Source organism: Moschus berezovskii, chromosome 19 (assembly GCF_049115385.1).
Source record: "Moschus berezovskii isolate FMDL1 chromosome 19, NW_MosBer_1.0, whole genome shotgun sequence".
Classification (NCBI taxonomy): Eukaryota; Metazoa; Chordata; class Mammalia; order Artiodactyla; family Moschidae; genus Moschus; species Moschus berezovskii.
Genome location: NC_142478.1, coordinates 9831091 through 9856321, shown reverse-complemented (window position 1 = coordinate 9856321; position 25231 = coordinate 9831091). Strand labels below are relative to the sequence as shown.

The window sequence follows — 25231 nt, the reverse complement described above, 5'->3', positions numbered from 1 at the left end:
GCTCAAACTCCAATACTTTGGTCACTTGATGCAAAGAGTTGACTCATTAGAAAAGACCCTGATGCTAGACAAGACTGAAGGAAAGAGAAGTGGACGACAGAGGATGAGATGGTTGGACGTCATCACCGACTCAATGCACATGAGTTTGAACATGCTCTGGGAAATGATGATGGACGGGGAAGCCTGCCATGCTGCAGTCTGTGAGGTGGCAAAGACATGACTGAACAACAACAACAATTAACTTTATAAGGAGAACAATCTTCTAGTCTTAATAATAATTTACAATTTAGAGGCACAAATGTCACTGGACTTTTCAAGAAAAGATATTTCTTTTCATAAAGTGACAAGAGTAGTAAATTAAATGATGGCAATTGAAGTAATTTTCAAATAATTATTCCATATTTCACAGGTACATCCATTTAATGTTATAGAAGTAAAAGAATATTCAGTCCAAAGTAGATTTTAAAGTAAGCTTTAAAAAGCAAGTTCATCTGCCACACTAAAAACTTTAGTATTAAAAAAAAGATCAAATGTTTAAAATTCTGACCATGGTAATAAATAGACTTCTTCAAAGTGTATGTCAGATATTTAATACAAAGAATTGCCATTCCATTCACAACTTTTTGTTTAGTTACCATTATGGAAAAACATTTCATGCACAGAATTGCAATTCTTTACGTCAAATGCATTCTTTCAGTGAAACTATATTGATTTCACAATTCTTTTGTCCTAAGTTTATTCTATTTGTTGCATAGAACTCTGCTAATAGCTTTGACTTCAACAGCAAAATTTATCTATATTAAATTTTTTTATTTAATCTGACATTTTTATTTTTAAAAAGTTATAGATCTATGATGAATTTGAACTTAAAAAACATCTGGTCTTTCACGAGTTTGTATTTTAATCATATAATTATACTCCTAATTGTATAATTTATATTTTTATCAATTATGAAGTCAAAGAATCAGAAAAAAGCCAGTAACTTAGAATGTAATAACAATCTTCCTAGCCCTCATTATGACAGGATATAGTTCTTACTTTATACAAACTCCTAAAATATTGAAAATGCTCCAGTCTTCTTTAAAAAATTTCTTTCTATGCACATTTTATGGGCTCCTTAGGAAACAGTTCTTTTGAAAAATTAACATAAATTCATTTGGAAGTTTTAAATGATTTAAGAGTCTCTATGTCTGCTCTGTAAGTAGACAGAGCAGCTTCTCCTCACCTAAATTATGAATCATACTCAATCCTTTACCTATAGACAATTACCTGGATAACTAATATTTCTGGAAAATATTGTTGAAAGCATATCCCTATAAAATATACACAAATGCTATCTAAACAACAGAAAAAAAGAAACTGTCCTAAATGCAGAGTTGGACTTTAAAGACAGTAAAGAAAATCCTCTGTGACAAATGTCAAATGAAGATTTCAAAATCTAAGAAATAATTACGTAATATCACTGCCTTAACTGAGAGTTTGAGCAAGTCTATCTATGGAGATGCATGCTGTGCAAGGAGTTCTCATTAAAGACCAACAGATTGTGGTTTAATGACTCCATTGTTAAAGAAGATAGGCTTTGGGCCAGTGCAAGGTAGGGAGTTTAAACTTAGATATCGTCACAAAGCCAGGTACCTTTGAAAACTGTACTCTTAGTGAAAGGAAATGTGTCAATCAGCTAAGGAGAAAACAAGCTGTATCCTTCTGCCTGTTGTGAGTGGAGGAAACGTGCAACCTGAGAGCTCACTCATAATCATCAGTCTGCCCATACACGGACTTATAGAAATTAATGCTAAAGCACTTAAAGAAATTAATGTTAAAGCACCTTAAGAAATTAATATTAAAGCACTACTGGCTGTTAATATGCCCAGGACATAAGTCAGAAGCAAATATGAAAGACCTCTGAAGAGACACACCTTTAGAAAAAGTATGAATCCTCTCACTAATAAAGCTTTACTGAAAATAAACCCCATTCACAATCCACAACGCAATGAACTACAGTAAGAAGACATAACAAAGAGTAAAGTTAGATGTCCCCAAACATTCTACTATTATTTAAGCTATAAAATCAGTATGCTTCAAGTTACTGAAGATATTAATAAGAATTATATACATAATAAAAATTAATATTTATAAAAATATAAAAATGAATAAATGGAAAAGAACAAAAAATTAATTCTTTTTTAAAATTAATTCACTTATTTCAATTGGAGGCTAATTACAATATTGTAGTGGTTTTTGACACACATTGACATGAATCAGCCATGGGTGTGCATGTGTCCCCATCCTGAAACCCCTGCCACCTCCCTCCCCATTCCATCCATCAGCGTTGTCCCAATTTACCAGCTTTGACTGCCCTGTTTCATGCATTGAACTTGGACTGGTGATCTATTCCACATATGGTAATATACATGTTTCAATGATATTCACTCAAATCATCCCACCCTCGCCTTCTCCCACAGAGTCCAGAAGTCTGTTCTTTATATCTGTGTCTCTTTTGCTGTCTCTCATATAGGGTCATCATTACCATCTTTCTAAATTCCATATATATGCATTAATATACTGTACTGGCATTTTTCTTTCTGATTTACTTCACTCAGTATAATAGGCTCCAGTTTCATCCACCTCATTAGAACTGATTCAAATGGGTTCTATTTCATAGCTGAATAATATTCTATTGTGTATATGTACCACAGCTTTCTTGTTCATTCATCTGCCGATGGACATCTAGGTTGCTTCCATGTCCTGGCTATTATAAACGGTGCTGCGATGAACATTGGGATACATGTGCCTCTCTCAATTCTGGTTTCCTTGGTGTGTATGCCCAGCAGTGGGATTGCTGGGTCGTATGGCAGTTCTATGTTCAGATTTTTAAGCAATCTCCACACTCTTCTCCGTAGTGGCTGTACTAGTCTGCATTCCCACCCACAGTATAAGAGGGTTCCCTTTCATCCCCACCCTCTCTAGTATGTATTGTTTGTAGACTTTTTGATAGCAGCCATTCTGACTGGCGTGAGATGGTACCTCATTGTGGGTTTGATTTGTATTTTTACAAATGTAAAAGATGTTCCTTAAAATTTTAAAATCAGGAAAGAAACAGGAGAATCTGCAAAATGGAAAACAGATCCAAAAAAATGAATATAAAAATCATAAGATAATTTAACTATCTTCCATTAAGTCTTTGAAAATGATGTGTGTTTTACACTTGCAGCATATCTCAAAAGAGATTAGCCGCATTCCAAGAGATTAGTAGCCACACAGCCTTTAGTAACATGTTGGACAGTACAGATGTAAAAAGTGATATAAAAATCAAAACTGCCAAGCAGCTGACTCTTGGTTTCAGGGTGACTGCCCTGTGAACTGGGAGTGTTTCCAAGTACCAGTTTTCTCTTCCCAAGGAAGTCATCACTTTTAACATGCTATACCAGCTAAGGTAAAGAAGAAGTAACAGACTAATATGTTCATGTTTCTGCAGAGGAAAGCTATACATTTCCTATAATATAATAGTGACTCAGTTATCGTAAGTGTTTTCACATAGGAAAAGAATGTAAGTTTGTAAAAAGGCAAAAGAAAAGTATTTACATCGAATTTAACAAAATATCGCCAGTCGCAATAAAAATTTTGTAACTAAATAAAAGTGTAGGCATGGACTGATTCCTTGATACACTGGATACCATATGTAGCTAAATATCTGAATTAAATTCTTATATATGAAGCGAACTCTTTCTAAACATTCAGTTCAGCCACTCAGTCATGTCCAACTCTTTGAGACCCCATGGACTACAGCACTCCAGGCTTCTCTGTCCATCACCAACTTCCTGAGCTAGCTGAAACTCATGTCCATCAAGTCGGTGATGCCATCCAACCACTTCATCCTCTGTCATCCCCTTCTCCTACTGCCCTCAGTCTTTCCTAGCATCAGGGTCTTTTCTAATGAGTCAGTTCTTTGTATCAGGTGGCCCAAGTATTGGAGCTTCAGCTTCACGATCAGTCTTTCCAATGAATATTCAGGACTGATTTCCTTTAGGATAGACTGGTTACATCTCTTTGCAGTCCAAGGGACTCTCAAAAATCTATTCCAACACCACAGTTCAAAATATTCAATTCTTCAGCACTTACCTTTCTTTATGGTCCAACTCTCACATAAATACACGACTATAGGAAAAACCATAGTTTTGACTAGATGGACCTTTGTTGGCAAAGTAATGTCTCTGCTTTTTAATATGCTGTCTATGTTGGTCATAGCTTTTCTTCTAAGGAGCAAGTGTCTTTTAATTTCATGGCTAGATCACCATCTGTAGTAATTTTGGAACTCAAGAAAATAAAGTTTCTGTTTCCCCATCTATTTGACATGAAGTGATGGGACCAGATGCCATGATCTTCGTTTTTTGAATGCTGAGTTTTAAGCCAACTTTTTCACTATCCCCTTTCATCAAGAGGCTCTTTAGTTCCTTTTCACGTTCTGCCATAAGGGTGGGGTCATCTGCATATCTGAGGTTATTGATATTTCCCCCGGCAATCTTGATTCCAGCTTGTGCTTCATCCAGCCCAGCATTTCTCATGATGTACTCTGCATGTAAGTTAAATAAGCAAGGTGACAATATACAGCTTTGACGCACTCCTTTTTAATTTTGAACCAGTCCATTGTTCCACGTCCAGTTCTCATGTTGCTTCCTGACCTGCATACAGATTTCTCAGGAAGCAGGTAAGGTGGTCTGGTATTTCCAACTCTTGAAGAATTTTCCACAGTTTATTCTGATCCACACAAAGGCTTTAGCATAGTGTATGAGACAGAAGTAGATGTTTTTGTGGAATGCTCTTGCTTTTCGATGATCCAACGGATACTGGCAATTTGATCTCTGGTTCCTCTGCCTTTTCTAAATCCAGCTTGAACATCGGGAAGTTCATATTTCACATATTGTTGAAGCCTGGCTTGGAGAATTTTAAGCATTACTTTGTTAGCATGTGAGATGAGTGCAATTGTGTGGCAGTTTGAGCATTCTTTGGCATTGCCTTTCTTTGGGATTGGGATGAAGACTGACCTTTTCCAGTCCTGTGGCCACAGATGGGTTTTCCAAATTTGCTGGCATATTGAGTGCAGCATTTTCACAGCAACATCTTTTAGGATTTGACATACCTCAGCTCGAATTCCATTACCTCCACTAGTTTTGTTCATAGTGCTGCTTTCTAAGGCCCACTCGACTTCACACTCCAGAATGTCTGGCTCTAGGTGAGTGATCATACCATCGTGGTTATCTGGAGCATTAAGATCTTTTTTGTATATTTCTTCTGTGTATTCTTGCCACCTCTTCTTTATATCTTCTGCTTCTGTTAGGTCTGTACTGTTTCTGTCCTTTATTGAGCCCATCTTTGCATGAAATTTTCTTGAAGAGGTCTCTAGTCTTTCCCATTCTGTTGTTTTCCTCAATTTCACTGCACTGATCACTGAGGAAGGGTTTCTTATCTTTCCCTGCTATTCTTCAGAACGCTGCATTCAGATGGATATATCTTTCTTTTTCTCCTTTGCCTTTAACTTCTTTTCTCAGTTATTTTTAAAACCTCCTCAGAAAACCTTTTCGCATTTTTTTTTCTGGCGGATGGTTTTTGATCACATCTTTCTGTACAATGTTATGAACCCCGGTCCATAGTTCTTCAGGCACTCTTGTCTATAAGACCTAAACCCTTGAATCTATTTGTCACTTCCACTGTAAATGATTAGATTTAGGTCATAAGTGAATGGTCTGGTAGTTTTCCCTACATTCTTCAATTTAAGTCTGATATTTGCAATAAAGAGTTAGTGATCTGAGCTGCAGTCAGCTCCCAGTCTTGCTTTTGCTGACTGTGTAAAGCTTCTCTATCTTTGTCTGCAAAGAATATAACCAATCTGATTTCGGTATTCACCACCTGGTGATGTCCATGTATACAACTGTCTCTTGTGTTGTTGGAAGAAGGTGTTTGCTACCATTAGTGTGCTCTCTCAGCAAAACTTTATTAGCCTTTGTCCTGCTTCATTTTGTACTCCAAGGCCAAACTTGCCTGTTACTCCAGGTATTTTTTTATCTTCCTACTTCTGTATTCCAATCTCCTGTGATGAACAGTACATTTTTTTTTTTTTTTTGGTGTTCTAGAAGGTCTTGTAGGTCTTCATAGAACCATTCAACCAACTTCTTTGGCATTAGTGTGTGGAGCATAGACTTGGATTACTGTGACACTGAATTGTTTGCCTTGTAAATGAACAGAGCTCATTCTGTCACTTCTGACATTGCACCCAAGGACTATATTTCAGACTCTTTTATTGACTATGAGGGCTACTCCATTTCTTCTAAGGGATTCCTGCCCACAGTAGCAGATATGATGAAATGAAGTACAAATTGCTCAGTCATGTCCAACTCTTTGTGACCCAATGGACTATACAGTTCATGGAATTTTCCAGGCCAGAATACTGGAGTGGGTAGCCTTTCCCTTCTTCAGGGGATCTTCCCAACCCATGGATCAAACCTAGGGCTCCCACACTGCAAGCTGATTCTTTACCAGCAGAGTCACAAGGGAAGCCCAAGAATACTAGAGTGGGTAGCCTATCCCTTTCCAGTGGATCTTCCTGACCCAGGAATCTAACCATATGTTTTCCAATGAGCTATCAGAGAAGACCATATAATGGGCATCTGAATTAAATTTGCCCATTCTCGTCCATTTTAGTTCACTGATTTCTAAACTATCGATGCTCACACTTGCCATCTCCTGTCTGATGACTTTCAATTTACCTGGATTCATGGAACTAACATTCCAGGTTCCTATGAAATATTGTTCTTTACAGCACCAGACTTTACTTCCATCACCAGTCATATCTACAACTGCGTATTTTTTTAGCTTTGGCTCGGCCTGTTCATTCTTTCTGGAACTATTTCTCCACTCTTCCCAATAGCATGTTGGACACCTACCAACCTGGGGAGTTCATCTGTCAGTGTCCTATCCTTTTGCTTTTTCAATCTAACTTTTAATTTACAAATATTTTATTTCAATTTGACCATGTAATATGAATATAAAAATAAGACAAAATAGACATAATTGAATTATAAGTACAAAATAAAAAAAAAAAAGAAAGAAACCAGAATTCATATCCAGATTCTAACTCCCATGTGAACTGTGTAACTCTGGGAAATTACTATGCCTCTCTAGCCTCAGCTTCCTAATTCTCTATAGTGGGCCTAAAAGCAATGGCTTTCCTCTTTAAAACAATTTCATATTCCAAAGGTAAACCAAGTAAGCCATACAAAGCAATCCAAAAGACTGGAAGTTGGTAGGCACTATGTAAATGTTTGTCATTATTATTATGATCAGACTATCACTGTCTCTATAAAACAATTTAAACTTTACAGTTCATAATGTATAAAAGAAGTATGGATTTAAATGTAAGAAAATATTATATAAAATGCCATATTAACAAATAAGATTTCAAAAATAGTTAATATGTGGAAGTCATGAATCACGTCAAGCTAAAGTAAATGTCTCATTATTTAGAAGCTTGTATATTTTCTACAAGACTTCCTTATTATTCTTTTTCATTGCCTGTATTCACTTTAACTTTTTAGTTAACAAGAGGATAAACTGTATCAGCTAACAGGAGGGTAAACAATGAAAATAAATGAAAAATATGCCTTCTGCATTGGTCAGTAGTATAAAAATAAAGGAAATGGAACAAAGAATTAGATGGATTAAATTACTCATTGATATGGTATGATGTAATTTAGGAAATACACGAGTTCCCTAATTTTATATCTCACTCCCAAGTAAACTATCTCTTTCCTACAGAAAGCAAAAGAAAAAGCACGTTCATATTACAATGTAAAGCAGACAACTTTAATTCTATACACAATCAATCAATTATATACCAGTATTATGTTAAGTGATAGGAATTAGGAGCAAAAAACTCTTTTCGTAGCAAAGAATCTAGAACAAGCTACTTAGTATTACTGAGAATATTTGTTTGAATTCAAAATGTTTACCTTCATTGTAATAATACACTAAAAATCTATTACAGTTTTGAGAGTTCCTTTTAGGGCAAGTTTATTAGTTTTTATAGTAAATGATCTCCTTATGTAAAACTCAACTATCATCTGTAGAGATTTCCAATCCTGTAAAATATTATCTAGGGGAATAAATATTCATATTCATACTAAACTCAAATGTCAAATTAAGATTCTATAGAGAATCAACAAGCATACTATAATGTTTACTGACATACAATGAACACTCAACAAATATTAGTTACTAATATATGAACACCAAAAATGTAAAGAAGCAAATGCCAAATTAAAAACTTAATTTTAAGCTCTTAAATCTAGGAGATTTGCCAAGGATACTATCCTTTGCTCCATTAAACAAATATTTACTGAACATCAATTATGTACCTCTTACAAAGAATTGAAAATTACAAAGGCACAAAAGACAGGCATGATTTCAACTTTATACTACGAGACATGGCATGTAAATAAGGAAATATCCTTTAAGCTATTCATTATGAAGTCAACTGTAAAGGAGAGTGCTAGAATGGAGGATACCCTGCACCAGGGACGAGTTACCAACCTTGGCAGGACATTCACAGAAGGCCTCTGAACAGACGACTGAGAAAGGGGGAGATTAAGTTTAGAACGTGGACACAAAAACCAGAACAAGAGCACACTCTGCTAAGACAGTCCTTGGGCAGCTCACTGTTCTTTCCAAAACTTTAAAAACTAGATTTCTAGCAGCACCAATTTCTGGCTTCCTATCTACCAAGAGGAAGCACAACTTTCTGTCTATTGAATCAACTGGTGATCTCGTGCTGATTATGGTGTTAAATGCCAGCAGTTACAGTAGAGACTCCCAAATTTGTATTCTGAGTCTACATTCCTCAAAGGAATTTCATGTTTATATTCCCAACTGCCTAATGAACATCTCCACTTGGATGGCACACAGACATTTCAATTGTAACATGTTCAAAACTGGGCTCATGACTTTTCCTCATTGCCCTACCCTGATCCTTCTAAAGTCTTATCACTTAACCAATTCCATTCTCCTATTTAAAGACACTTACTCCTTGGAAGGAAAGTTATGACCAGCCTAGACAGCATATTAAAAAGCAGAGACATTACTTTGCCAACAAAGGTCCGTCTAGTCAAGGCTATGGTTTTTCCCGAGGTCATGTATGGATGTGAGAGTTGGACTGTGAAGAAAGCTGATCGCCGAAGAATGGATGCTTTTGAACTGTGGTGCTGGAGAAGACTCTTGAGAGTCCCTTGGACTGCAAGGAGATCCAACCAGTCCATTCTAAAGGAGATCAGTCCTGGGTGTTCACTGGAAGGACTGATGCTAAAGCTGAAACTCCAATACTTTGGCCACCTCATGCGACGAGTTGACTCACTGGAAAAGACTTTGATGCTGGGAGGGATTGGGGGCGGGAGGAGACGGGGACGACAGAGAATGAGATGGCTGGATGGCATCACTGACTCGATGGACATGAGTTTGAGTGAACTCTGGGAGTTGGTGATGGACAGGGAGGCCTGGTGTGCTGTGATTCATGGGGTCGCAAAGAGCCGGACATGACTGAGGGACTGAACTAAACTGAACTGATTCTATTAAATAGTTGCTCAAGCCAAAACCTTCCAGTCAACCTTCATGCCCTTCACTCTCTCAACATAAATCCATCTGCATATTCTGTTAGCTCTAAAACAGATTAAAATCCAAGCAATTCTCACTACTTCTACTGCCATTAGCTTACCCCAAGTCATCATTTCTTATCTCATTTACCACAGTAACTGGTCTTCCTATTTAGGCCTTTGCCTCCCTTCAGTCTCTTCCTAAAGGAGCAACCAGAATGATGTACTTAAAGTTTTACTCAGATTGTCACTTCTCTGCTCATTACCCTTCAAGAGCTTCCCAACTATGGAGAGTCAAAGTCACTGCAATGGGTTATAATGTCTTCCATGATCTAGTCCAACATCTACTCTTTAATCTCATTTCCTCCTATTTGCTCATTTATTCATCCAATCAAAAAATGCTGGCTTTTTCTTCTTATCCTTTAAATGTTCCAGGCATAAAAATGCCTGTAAGCCTTGTACCATGTGCCCTCTCCAAACCCCTTAACTCCTTTACCTCCTTTAAGATGTCTTTTCAGCCAAAGCCTTCCTATCATCCTATTTAATGGCCACATAAGATTTCTTTTTTTGCGACTCTCTCGCAAAGAGTCAGACACAACTGAGCGACTTCACTAAGATTTCTTTTTTTCCTCCAGAGCACTTTCTACAGTCTATCTTTAGAATCAGTACCTTAATTTTACTGTTTATAATCTATCTTCCCTCAAAAGCAAGTAATTTCCTAAAGACCAGGTATTTATATCAGTTTTATATTCTCAGCCCAGAACAGTGCCCTGTACACAGTAAATGCTCAACACCTCTTAAGCAAATGAATGTACAGAGACTAACAAAAGTAAGAGAGAGACATGTTGGCTAAATTAGTTAGATTAGTATGACTAATGGCTCAGCCGTAAAGAATCCACCCGCCAATGCAGCAGACACAGGTTCAATCTCTAGGTTAGGAAGATCCCCTGCAGAAAGAAATGGCAAGGAACTTCAGTATTCTTGCCTGGGAAATCCCAGGGACAGAGGAGCCTGGCAGGCTACAGTCCATGGGGTTACAAAGACAGACACAACTTAGTGACTAAATAGCAGCAACAACAATGCAAAATACCAAGGGGACATTAGTAGAACAGATGGTAAAAAAGTGAAAAAGTCAGATCATGCAGGGCCACAGAAGCTATGATAAGTGCTTTGGATTTTTTTTCAAACATAAACAGAGAACCACTGAAGTGTTATGTAAGGAAGGAGGTGCTATGACCCAGTACATGTTTTAGGAGCATTCATTCTGATACGCAGAAAACACATGAGAATGGAGTAAGATTAAAAGCAGGAGGCTGTTGCTGCCATGCAGATGAAAGATGAGCTAAGGTGAGAGAAACGATACAAGTACGTAATTTCAAGAGATATTATAAAGCCTGCATTTCCAGGATGTTTGAATTCATAGCAAGGGGGACAAAAGAATTCAAGGTTGACTCTTAGCTTCCTGCTTTGGTAGGCTGGTAGGCAAGAAAGATCAAAAGTTTTTTTAAAAAAAAACATATTAAATACAATGTAATGAAAGATAGAAGCTCACATATAATTGAGTGTTTACTACATTGTAGACATCGTTGTCAATGCTGTACCTGGATATCATTTAATTCTCACAACTACTATAATCCTCACTTTACAAATGAGGGGCTCAAGAACTGAGAAATCACAAAGGTAAAAATACTGAGTATTAGAGTTCATATCAAAAGCTTGGCTATTTGAATCCAGAGCTGAAGCTTGTAAAATTCAGACTACAGAGTACCATGATGTTTGTGAAAATTCTAAGTGGATATAAAATAACATTAAATAAATAAACCTGGTACTCAGAAAAGCAACTTGAACCAAAGACAGGAATTTCAAAATTACCAGACTAAAGGTAGTATTTAAGAATTATGAAGATACTTTATATTACTGAGCAGTGGAACACAGACACATAGGAAAAGGCTGAGGATAAAGTTCCAAGGAACTTCCATATTTAAAGGGTATGCAGAAAAAAGAAACTAGAAAACTACTGAGAACAAGTCAAGACAAGAGACAGCAGACAACAGCATGACATACTGAGATTAGGCTTACTAAAATAAAAACAAAGAGAGGTAAATACTAGTTTTGCTTACACTGAAGTCACTGGTAATTCCAAGAAGTTTCAAAAGTGATGGTAGAAGCTTGATTGCCATGAAGACAAAATGCCACAAAGAAATTCAGAGGAAAGAGAATATGTGTTGAAAACTAATGTAAAGATTGACTACTTGAATGAAAGAAAAATAGGAGGTAGAAGAGTGAGGAGTAGGTTCTCAATTTGTTTTTAGTTTATTTAAAGATGGATTATATTATAACATTCCTGTGATTTCCCAGGAGAAAAGGAAGAATGATTAAGAGAAAAGATAAATGAAATAAGCAAAATCTTGATAAGTAGGAATGAGGAAGGGCTCCAAAAAACAGCCAGATTTGTCACTGAAAACTGTGGGTCTCTGGGGTCCCTGGTGGTCAAGAATCTGACTGCCAACGCAGGGACATGGGTTCCATCCCGGGTCCAGGAAGAAATCGCATGCCTCAAGGCAACCGAGCCTGGGCGCCACAACTACTGACGCCCACACGCCTGCCAGCCTGTGCTCTGAGCCAAGGCGGCCACCGCGAGAAGACGACGCACCGCAGTGAGAGGGTCCTGCACCGCAAGGGGGGAAAGCTCACTCGGCAACAGAGACCTAAAGCCACCAGAAATAAACGAATAAATAAACACAAAATTTATAAAGCACTGGGCCTTTCTGGTGGGATCACAGAGTCAGAAACCAGTAAGCGAGTAACACTTTCACTTTCACTGGTGGGAGGGAATTAACACACAGAAAATATTGATTAGCTTGGTGATGAACAGATTCAGCATTCATTCCACTCTAATGCAATCTACTTTTGCAAGAAATATGAGTTCAGGGATTCAGCTGACAATACGGTTAGAGTAGGGCATTTCGTTTTGAGGAGAGGGAAAAAGAATGAATGAAATAATTTATTTGGAGTACGGCAATTAAAGCCTTCCAGAGAAGGCATGTGCTTTTGGTGTCGTTTCTAACAAAAATAACCAGTAACAAAAGAAACATAATGTAAACCACCAAACAAAAAATTGGTGGCCACTGGAAAACTAAACATACTGAAATTAGAACTGAGGCTGCAGTAAGCTCAGTTCTTAATTAACCATGTCCTCATGAGTCCAAAGTAATACTGGTAAACTGACAACATTCTAAGAATTTTTCTTAATGCCTTCACACATTAAGAAACAAATTGAGCAGGTATCATTATCTCTTGCTTCTTCTAACTGAAGATGCCAGGAAAAGCCTGCTGTGCAAAAATTGGTGAAACAAGTAAGTGAAAATACAGTCTGACTTCCCAGGCCAGAGGCAGACTCCAGAGTACTCTCTGAAACGATGGATAATGATTCAGAGTCGAAGCACATTTCTCCCTGATGAGACTTCTCCATGTTTCTAAAAAGATGGAACGAACCTTGTAGAAAATTATTAAAATCTTATAAGAGAAAGCAAAACTTAGATGAGCTAAGGAGACCTCCTCACCTGTATCAATGATCTTTCTCCCTCTCTTCATGATAGGCAAAAAAAACTAGTCAAAAATCAAATTTCAAAAATCAAACTATAGCTCAGGTAGGGAAAAAAATAGCTTTACAGACAGGGAGGAGAAAGAGAAAGGAAGAAGTCACTAAGACAATCTATCTAAGCCAAACAGTAGTAAACATAAATCACCAATCAATGAATAAGTAAAAAAAGAAATAAAACTAGAAGATTCTATTGGAGAAGGCAATGGCAAGCCACTCCAGTACTCTTGCCTAGAAAATCTCATGACAGAGGAGCCTGGTGGGCTGCAGTCCATGGGGTCGCCAGGAGTCGGACACGACTGAGCGACGTCACTTTCACTTTTCACTTTCATGCACTGGAGACGGAAATGGCAACCCACTCCAGTGTTTTTTCCTGGAGAATCCCAGGGACGGGGGAGTCTGGTGGGCTGCCATCTATGGGGTCGCAAAGAGTCGGACATGACTGAAGTGACTTAGCAGCAGCAGCAGAAGATTCTATACAAAAGATAAAGAGCCCTAGAAGAATACACAACAAAAAAATGAAAGGAAATTTCTCATGACTTTTTTTCTAGAAAACATAAAAATGTAAGTAAAAAAAAGATAAAAGTAAAAATGAAGTAAGTGGAAAAAGATAAAGATAGAGGCTGGAGGTTTAAATAAATGAAATGAAGAACAAAATAATCATTAAAAAGTACAAAAAGACAAAATAAAATATTAAAAACATTCTCATGGCAAGAGATCAAAGGAAGTAAAGCAATTAAGAAATAACTAACAGATATGAAAGATAGTCATATCTAACATAGACTATGTCACTAAGAAAAGGAAAATAAAAGGCAAAAGAGATTTCAAATTTTAATTTACAGAAATTTCTAAGAACTAAATGAAAAATATGAATTTGCAGATTACAACAAAAGACTATGTTCCAGGAACTTTTGATAATAAGGCTCAATACTGTCATGTTCTTGTTAAGAAACGAACTCCCTGGACAAACAAAAAAAAAAATCAGAAACAGAAAACAAGCAAATCATCAATGGGACAAATGTCAGACTATTCTCAAACTTCTCTGAAAGCAACATTCAAATCCAAAGACAGTGAAGCAAAGTCTATAAAGTTTGCCAAGAACATTCAATGTATCAGGATGTCAATCAGACAGGACAGTTGGCAAACATTCTTAAACATGAAGGAATTTTAAGTCTACAGCACACATGAACCTTTGCTGGGGGGTTGGGGAGGGGGGAGGCGATAAAACCCAGACTCCAGTCAAAAGAAAGAACCAGAGGAAGATTAAGAGATTACATTTAACCAAAGAGGGGGCAGGGTGGTGAGTTCACCTATTATAAACACTAGAAGGCAATGGCAACCCACTCCAGTACTCTTGCCTGGAAAATCCCATGGATGGAGGAGACTGGTAGGCTGCAGTCCATGGGGTCGCGAAGAGTCGGACAGGACTGAGCAACTTCACATTCACTTTTCACTTGCATGCATTGGAGAAGGAAATGGCAACCCACTCCAGTGTTCTTGCCTGGAGAATCCCAGGGACGGGGGAGCCCGTCTATGGGGTCGCACAGAGTCGGACACGACTGAAGTGACTTAGCAGCAGCAGCAGCAAAGTACTATCAGAACTGTGGTTACAATACATGAGTGCTACATATGCAGACAATATTAAAAATAGAATATAACTTCAAGAATTAAAAGTTGAGAAAAAAATGAAGTATGAGAGGACTCAGGTCCTCAGCTTTCATAGCAGATTGTGAACTGAAATATGCAATTTTAAACAAGTTATAAATGAAGCTCTTATTTAGAAAAAACGCCATCAACCTATTTATCCTTTTATAATTTATTAATATCCTGTTCATTGAGAAAATAATGATTCTTTTGGTAAAGAAACATTTCCTTCTCTTTTTCCATTGTTTTAATTTTGTTAAATTTACATACAATACTGTAATAAGCAGCCTTATTTATCTACTCTTACATACTTCTTTTCTTACAGAAATATTTATAGAATAGAGTTACTGGGTAAATGGGTGTGCATGTGTACGTGCGTCCACACAATTATTACTAAAAAATATATGACCATATTGCCCTACCATAATACTAAAACTGTACATTTCCACTGCAAAAATAAAAGAATCCCACTGTCCATCTCATCAACCCTATCTTCTTCAACAGCACTAGCTATGACTCTCAGTCAGAGACTAGAGAAGTGATATCATGATTAATCACATTTACATTTCCTTGAATGTTTGTGTAAACATACAATGATCTGATTATCATTTTATATTTTCCTGATAAGTTACATTCTTCTATGAAATCCCTATTCATATCCTCTTTTTATGTGCCTATTGGGTCCACTTTTCATTTTTTTATCACTTCATAACAATTACTAAGACAGTAGGGCTTCCCAGGTGGCTCAGTGGTAAAGATCCGCCTGCCAATGCAGGAGACATAGGTTCGATCCCTGGGTTGAGAAGATCCCCTGGAGAAGCAAACAGCAATCCAGTCCAATATCATTGCCTAGGAAATATCAATAGGAGCCTGGCAGACTACAGTCTCCATGGAGTAGTAAAACAGTCGGACACAACTCAGAAACTAAACAACAACAATTAAGATAGTAAACGTTGATTTATCAGTCTTTCCATTTTCCATCATGTCCTCCCACATGACTGATCGCAAGTTTCCTCAGCTTAACGTTAAATGTAGTGATAAACATTTACTTCTATTCTTTCTAAAGTGACCTGTCGTGGTTACAGAAGTCTTGCATATGCTTCAGTTCCACTTTTACAGTTTTCCAAATATTTTTCTAAAATATTAACTAAGTCATCTTTCATCTTATATATCTTTACTCCATTTGAAACATTTTTTGTATATATTATTTTTATAGTATTGTTTTAATTAGTATTGTTTATCTGGGAAGTCAACTACATCCTCAACATTCTTATTTCATAATCTCAACAATATATTCATGCATTTCTTTTTTCTGTATTAACTGGATATTTACATATCCAAATATATTATAGAGAAGTTTTTTATATCCAGTTATCTTTTAAGGGATATTTAAATTCTAAATACTCTATTTTTCTAATGGAATGATATGCTAATGCTACTTTACTAAATTTACGTATTAATTTGAAAAAAATATTTGTGTCAATAATATCTTCTCTTTTGGATTATAAAAACATTATGAAGACATTTGGGGAAATATGAATAATGCCTACATTTAAATAATAGCATTGTAACTGCTAATTTTCTGATCTGATAAGTGTACAAGGTGACAACAAAGGATGGGCACAGGAAATTCTCACTTAAGTAGTTACAAGTGAAAGTTTATTATGGCTTCAACTTATTCTCAAATTCAGAAAAAGAGAACAGAAGCAAATAGGGAGAAATTTTTAAAACTGCAGAATTTAGAATGGTGCAGAGTAGTTCTTATACTACTCATCTCTCTCCTGTAAATCTCAAATTATTTCAAAATAAAAGAAGGATTCTACATCTCTGTCATTGTATGTCTCAAACCCACACACAGAGAAAGATTTACTACCCAGTGTGAAAAGACTCTCCAGTAGTTTATATTTTGTTTTGTATCAACAAGATTTTATATTTCTGTTACAAATAACTGTCTATTTTTTAGAGAATTCAACCCAAAATAGTATTTTTAACTGTATACTAACTATATTGCTGATTTCCATTCTTAACTGGCTACTGATTGCTGGTCAAAAGATAATCTATTAATTTTTTGCATATTTATCTTATATCCAATAATATTAATGAAGTCCCACTTAATTCTGGTAGAAAAATGTTCAAGAATCCCTTAGATTTTCCTAGATCATAGCATTAGTGACCTGAAAGCGCTATTTCTTCCTTATCTAACTTTCATATTAACAGTATTTTGCACTTGCAAGAATATCAAAAAGTTTTTGTTAAATATTGTTAATAGAAGGTATCAATCACTCTTTTTTTTCCTGATTTTAATAGAAACAGCTTTAAAAATTTCAAATGATATTTAGTAAATGGCAGCAAACAAAACCATCACAAAGAAAAAGAAAAGCAAGAAGGCGAAGTGGTTATCTGAGGAGGCTTTACAAATACCTGAAGACAGAAGAAAAGTGAAAAGCAAGGGAGAAAGGGAAAGGTATATCCAACTAAATGCAGAGCTCCAAAGAATGGCACAGAGATACAAGAAGGCCTTCTTTAATGAACAATGTATAAAACCAGAAGGAAACAACAGAAGGGGAAAAACGAGAGATCTCTTCGGGAAACTGGAAATAGCAAGGGAACATTTGGCTCAAAGATGGGCACAACAGAAATGGGCACAGAAATGATAGCGACCTAGAAGACACTGAAGAGATCAAGAAGAGATGGAAAGAACTGCACAAAAAAGATCTTAATGAACCAGATTACTACGATGGTGTGGCCAGTCACACAGACATTCTAGAGTGCGAAGTCAAGTGAGCCTTAGGAAGCACTGCTGCTAATAAAGCTAATGGATGCAATGGAATTCCAGTAGAGCTATTCAAAACCCTAAAGGATGATGCCATCAAGGTGTTACATTAAATATGGCAAGACCCAGTTGTGGCCTCAGGACTGGAAAAGGTCGATCCTCATCCCAATTCCCAAGAAGGGTAGTACTAAAGAATGTTCTACCCACTGGACAACTGCACTCATCTCCCATGCTAGTAAGGTCACGCTTAAAATCTTGAATGCTAGGCTTCAGCATTATGGGAATCAAGAAATTCCAGACGTCTAAGCTAGGTTTAGAAAAGGAAGAGGAACCAGAGATCAAATTGCCAACATTCACTGGATCATAGAGAAAGCAAGGGAATTCGAGAAAAACATCTACATCTGTTTCATTGACTACACTAAAGCCTTTGACTGTGTGGATCATAACAAACCGTGGAAAGCTCTTAGAGAGATGGGAATACCAGACCATCTTACCTGTCTCCTGAGAAACCTGCATGTGGGTCAAGAGGCAACAGTCAGAACCCTGCATGGAACAACTGACTGGATGAAGATTGAGAAAGGAGTGTGACAGGGCAGTCTGCTGTCACCCTGTTTGTTTAACCTGTACGCTGAGCACATCATGAGAAATGCCAGGCTGGGTGAGTTACAAGCTGGAATCAAGATAGGCGGGAGAAGGATAAACAACCTCAGATACGCGGATGATAGGACTCTAATGGCAAAAGCGAAGAGGGACAAAAGAGACTCCTGATGAGGGTGAAGGAGGAGGGTGAAAAAGCCGGCTTAAAGCTAAATATTAAAAAACTAACATCATGGCATCTGGCCCCATCCCTATCGTGGCAAATAGAAGGGGGAAAGGTGGAAGCAGTAACAGATTTCCTCTTCCTGGGCTCTAAGGTCACTGCAGATGGTGACTGCAGCCATGAAATCAGAAGACAACTGATCTTAGCAGGAAAGTTATAATAAACCTAGACAGTGTGCTGACAAGCAGAGATATGACTCTGCCCAAAAAGACCCATATAGTCAAGGCTACAGTATTCCCAGTGGTCATGCACAGTTGTGAGAGCTGGACCATAAAGAAGGCAGAATGCCAAGGTACAGATGCTTTAGAACTGTGACTCTTGAAACTCCCTTGGACAACACGGAAAACAAACCAGTCAATCCTAAGGGAAATCAACCCTCAGTACTCGATAGACTGAAGCTGACGCTCCAGCATTTTGGTCACCTGATGCGAACATCCAACTCACGGGAAAAGACCCTGATGCTGGGAAAGACAGGGCAGGAGAAGGGGGCATAAGAGGATGATGTGGCTGGACAGCATCACTGACACAATGGCCATCACCTTGGGCAAACCTCAGGAGATGGTGAGGGACAGGGAGCTCTAGCACGTCAGGTCCACTGGGTTGCAAAGAACTGGACACGACTGGGTGACTAAATAACAACAAATGGTCATTATATTTAACTTGCTTTCTAATAAACATCTTCCCCACAGTTTCATTAGGGCTGGATACCAAAATCTATAATATGCTTTTTTTTCTACTTTTATTGATATTTTCATATGATTTTCCGATTTTTAACTGGTTATTCATTTTGTAGGTAGATATCTTAATATTATCGAAACCATCTTTGGAGTCCATGAATAAATTCTAAGTGTTCACACTATACAGCTGACCCTTGAACTGCTGCTGCTGCTAAGTCACTTCAGTCATATCCAACTCTGTGTGACCCCATAGAGGGCAAACCACCAGGTTCCCCTGTCCCTGGGATTCTCCAGGCAAGAATACCGGAGTGGGTTGCCATTTCCTTCTCCAATGTGTGAAAGTGAAAAGTAAAAGTGAAGTTGCTCAGTCGTGTCTGACTCTTCACGACCCCATGGTCTGCAGCCTATCAGGCTCCACCGCCCATGGGATTTTCCAGGCAAGAGTACTGGAGTGGGTTGCCACTGCCTTCTCCGACCCTTGAACTACATAGACGTAAATACAATTTACCTTCCTTGTCCAAGGTTCCTCCACATCTGTAGTTTCTCTAACTGCAGACTGTGTGGAGCTCCACTACTGACTACTGAAAAGTATAAGCAGATAAGCAGACCCACAGAGTTGAAACCTGTTTGTTCAAGAGGCAGCTGTATAGTTCTTTCATTACATTGTTGGATTATGTTAGAATTTTGTGCCCATTTTCTTAAGTAAAATCGGTCTTCTGGAGTTTTATTTTTCCAGTGTCTTTTCTCATGTAGTGATAGGTATATGAAATGAACCTGAAGAAGTTTTCATTATTTTTAAAGTATCAGAAAACTACCAGCAACATTTGAATTATCTGTTCTTAACATGGAGAAAGCAAGAGAGTTCCAGAAAAACATCTATTTCTGCTTCATTGACTATGACAAAGCCTTTGACTGTGTCGATCACAATAAACTGTGGAACATTCTGAAAGAGATGGGAATCCCAGACCACCTGACCTGCCTCTTGAGAAACCTGTATGCAGGTCAGGAAGCAACAGTTAGAACTGGACATGGAACAACAGACTGGTTCCAAATAGGAAAATGTGTACGTCAAGGCTGTATATTGTCACCTTGCTTATTTAACTTATATGCAGAGTACATCATGAGGAACGCTGGGCTGGAAGAAGCACAAGCTGGAATCAAGATTGCTGGGAGAAATATCAATAACCTCAGATATGCAGATGACACCACCCTTATGGCAGAAAGTGAAGAGGAACTCAAAAGCCTCTTGATGAAAGTGAAAGAGGAGAGTGAAAAGGTTGGCTTGAAGCTCAACATTCAGAAAACAAAGATCATGGCATCTGGTCCCATCACTTCAGGGGAAATAGATGGAAAAACAGTGGAAACAGTGTCAGACTTTATTTTTTGGGGCTCTAAAATCACTGCAGATGCTGATTACAGCCATGAAATTAAAAGACGCTTGCTCCTTGGAAGGAAAGTTATGACCAACCTTGATAGTATATGAAAAAGCAGAGACATTACTTTGCCAACCAAGGTCCGTCTAGTCAAGGCAATGGTTTTTCCCGTGGTCATGTATGGATGTGAGAGTTGGACTGTGAAGAAAGCTGATCGCCAAAGAATCGATGCTTTTGAACTGTGGTGTTGGAGAAGACTCTTGAGAGTCCCTTATACTGCAAGGAGATCCAACCAGTCCATTCTAAAGGAGATCAATCCTGGATGTTCATTGGAGGGATTGATGCTGAGGCTGAAACTGCAATACTTTGGCCACCTCATGCGAAGAGTTGACTCACTGGAAAAGACTCTGATGCTGGGAAAGCTTGGGGGTTGGAGGAGAAGGGGACGACGGAGAATGAGATGGCTGGATGGCATCACCGACTCTGTGGACATGAGTTTGAGTGTACTCCGGGAGTTGGTGATGGACAGGGAGGCCCGGCGTGCTGTGATTCATGGGGTCGCGGAGAGTCGGACACGACTGAGCGACTGAACTGAACTGAACTGAACATGTTAGAAAGAACCCCCAGATGTGGCTTTCTTTTCTCCCCCAGTTCTTAGCAAATGTTCCTGTCAAATTTTCTAGTTCACCTTAGGTGTGAATTTTTGTAATTTATATAGCTACGACACCATTAATTCTCTCTAGGAATTCAGGCTTATTCACAACTTCAGTAGCAAGTGGAGACAAGCACTGGTCCCAGGATGGCTCTGTCACTTGATCCCCCTATAAGAAGCCGGAAAAAAGCTGTATGCCCCTTCATCGCCTCTGCAGCAACCTCAAGGGTAAAGAAACTTCATGCCTCCGTTCAGCTTCTCTCTAGAAACCCGGAAGATTTCATCTAACATACGGGTTTTCACTTCCAGTAAACCAGCTCTACTTTGCATACAGGAGAGCAAGAGCGGTTCACTAGTTTACTTTACTGGCCAAGATTACAGAGTCTTGCACTATCTTTCCAGAATCCACCATGATACTCTCACAAATTAATTTTTAATTGTTTGATGACACATGATTGTTAAGACCATGCTGCAATGTTACCTCCACAGTTTCCTATGATTAACGTTTTAAAAAGGTAACTTCCTCAGATCACTCATAGGTATAACCTACCTCAAATTCCGCGTGTCTGTGAATATCCTCTGCTCGCTGCCTGCTCAGGATAAATTCAGCTTCATTTGCTACTCTTACTAGATGATCCTTCATTGTTTGGCTAAGCAACCTATGAAGAGATAAACATTGTCGCATAAATAAATACATCCACATGACATATGACTTTCCATTGCTCAAAGGTGCTGTGTTTTGTTATTTGGGAGAGGGAAGAACATGCACTCTCTTTTTCTGGCATCATAACAAATGAAGGTTTATTATTTCACACTAAACAAATGAAAAACATAATAGCAAACAGTGATCTTTTTGGCAACAGCAGATTAGCTTTTATCAAAACTATCCAACAAAAGCAACTGAAAATGCTAGACTAAATTTATGTTTTAATCTTTTAAGGTACTGGAGACCTTCCAAGGTAGCCAAGATTTAAGGAGCCAGGATCCGAGAGAAGATGTTCAGCATGGCTTTTCCTGTTGACACATTTGCTATTCACATGTGGGAACACAGAAGCTAAATACAGCTGTTATAAGTTCTAAAGCACTGGGGAAATAAAATTTGAATTTTATAACCTTTCAAGATGGAGGGGTCCTAGTAGTTTGCCCAGGCTTACAGAAGGAGCAGAACTATTCTGTAGGAAACAGACCAGTTCCCCAAAACAATAAAACAGACCCTCAAACAAGATCATGGTGATGTGCATGTAGATTAACTGGCAGCCCAAAAACTACAGAAAATTTTCAGAATTTCATAGAATGAGAAGAAAAAAAACAAAAAAAAAGATGTAACAGACTCATGGTAGGTCACAGACTCGAAGTAGACTACTCGTGTAGTAGACCCTGGGTTTTCAGAAGACCTAGAAGGGCTCCTAGCTAAAAGTAGGCAAACTGTAAATAGGGAAAACTCTAACAGAGATTTTTAAAATTCCAGCTTTGAATCAGCTCAGTCTTAATATATGTGTGTTAGTCACTCAATCGTGTCCAACTCTTTGTGACGCCATGGACTGAAACCCAATAGGTTCCTCTGTCCATGAGACTCTCCAGGCAAGAACACTGGAGTGGGTTACCGTTCCCTTCTCCAGAGATCTTCCTAACCCAGGGATTGAAGACAGGTCTCCGGCATTGCAGGTAAATTCTTTACCATTTGAGCTACTTGGGAAGCACCACTCTTAATACAAATACCACCTAATCTAACTGCTGGGCTTCCCAAGTGGCGCAGTGGTAAAGAATACACCTGCCAACACAAGGAAATACAGAATATGAAGCTTCAGTCCCCAGGTCAGGAATATCCCCTGGAGGAGGAAATGACAAAGCACCCCAGTACTCTTGCCTGGGAAATTCCAAAGGCAGAAGAGCCTAGTGCAAAGAGTCATATATGACTGAGGACGTACAATTTAACTACTAATAAGAAATCAAAAGCAAATCATCCCAGAGGAAGATATCATCATCTAAGCAGCCATGAAATTAAAAGACGCTTACTCCTTGGAAGGAAAGTTATAACCAACCTAGATAGCATATTAAAAAGCAGAGACATTACTTTGCCAACAAAGGTCCGTCTAGTCAAGGCTATGGTTTTTCCAGTGGTCATGTATGGATGTGAGAGTTGGACTGTGAAGAAAGCTAATCGCTGAAGAATTGATGATTTTGAACTGTGGCGTTGGAGAAGACTTTTGAAAGTCCCTTGGACTGCAAGGAGATCCAACCAGTCCCTTCTAAAGGAGATCAGTCCTGGGTGTTCATTGGAAGGACTGATGCTAAAGCTGAAACTCCAATACTCTGGCCACCTCATGTGAAGAGTTGACTCACTGGAAAAGACTCTGATGCTGGGAGGGATTGGGGGCAGGAGGAGAAGGGGACGACAGAGGATGAGATGGCTGGATGGCATCACCGACTCGATGGACATGAGGATATGAAGGCAAGGATATGAAACTCAGACTCTCATAAACACAAAATATATTTCAAAGAATGATGATAGCAACTTTAGCCAAACACTAGTTTATTCACTCAGTCATGTCCGACTCTTTACAACCCCACGGACCATAGCCTACCAGGCTCCTCCATCTATGGGATTTTCCAGGCAAGAGTACTGGAGTGGGTTTTCATTTCCTTCTCCAGAGGGTCTTCCTGACCCAGGGATCAAAGCCAGGTCTCCCACACTGTAGGCAGACGCTTTACCATCTGAGCCACCAGAGAAGCCAAACACGGCTGCTGCTGCTGCTGCTAAGTCACTTCAGTCGTGTCCAACTCTGTGTGACCCCATAGACGGAAGCCCACCAGGCTCCCCCATCCCTGGGATTCTCCAGGCAAGAACACTGGAGTGGGCTGCCATTTCCTTCTCCAATGTGTGAAAGTGAAAAGTGAAAGTGAAGTCGCTCAGTCGTGTCCAACCCTTAGTGACCCCACGGACTGCAGCCTACCAGGCTCCTCCACACTAGCAACTATCAAATGCCCATTAAAAATAAAATGAAATTTTTTAATTAGTGGAGTATTTATATAATAAGATATTAAATAATATGCAGAAGAAATAACTGTTATGCACAACAAAATTAGTGTTAAGCAAGGTACATCAAAAAATACATACATACAAACCACCTTGTAAAAAACAAATATTTCTTAACTGATTTATGGTAACAGAAGTTAAGGGTTTAAGAGATAATTAGGTTGGGTGTGGAGAAGCAATGGCACCCCACTCCAGTACTCTTGCCTGGAAAATCCCATGGATGGAGGAGCCTGGTAGGCTGCAGTCCATGGGGTCACTAAGAGTCGGACACGACTGTGAGACTTCACTTTCACTTTCATTCACTGGAGAAGGAAATGGTAACCCACTCCAGTGTTCTTGCCTGGAGAATCCTAGGGACAGGGAAGCCTGGTGGGCTGCCGTCTATGGGGTTGCACAGAGCCAGACACTACTGAAGCGAGTTAGCAGCAGCAGCCAGCAGCAGCTTGGGTGCTACTACAGACCTCTCCATATAGTGATTCACAAGGAACATTAGTAATGATAATACATATTTAAATGTTGCAAAGAATTACCTTGAAAATATAAACAATTGACTCAGTGTTGGTAAATGCTTCCATACTGCCATTCACCTATCAAATACCAACAGAATGATTCATTTCATATAAATGGGAGACTTCTGAAATAGGGAAAGTAAGTCTTCTGAATTCTGTTCTTTAAAATGAATTGGAAAGACAGGATGGTCAGGGCTAGGATTATGTTTTTATGTAAATAGCAAGGGTAGCTAAACTGCAATTAGATAATGCCCACCTATAAAAGCTTGACCCAACAGTTATCACCAATGGCATGTCTACAGACACTCCATAGGGTTCTTTTGTTGCTTTACTGCTTTACTGCAACTGTTTTATCAAAAATGTAAATTTAATATGCATAGGCTTTGATATAAAGCAGTCATTACATTCCTAGTAACTTGTCATGTTCTCACAGATGCAGAAAGATGTGTGTGTGTACAAAGGAGTTCCCTATAATATCTTATATTAATAAAAGTGAAAAACTGAAAAAAC

At 38.4% G+C, this 25231-nt stretch overlaps 1 protein-coding gene across 3 annotated transcripts in view; it reads right to left on the bottom strand.

Annotated features, from left to right (window-relative positions):
- The window catches only part of LRBA (LPS responsive beige-like anchor protein), a 777374-nt gene that overhangs the window by 462603 nt on the left and 289540 nt on the right, over window positions 1-25231 (bottom strand). For all 3 annotated transcript variants that reach the window (XM_055405330.2, XM_055405331.2, XM_088827977.1), the window contains exon 36: window positions 21726-21834. In XM_055405330.2, the coding sequence (XP_055261305.2) occupies window positions 21726-21834 (109 nt within the window). The remainder of the gene's footprint in view (window positions 1-21725; window positions 21835-25231) is intronic.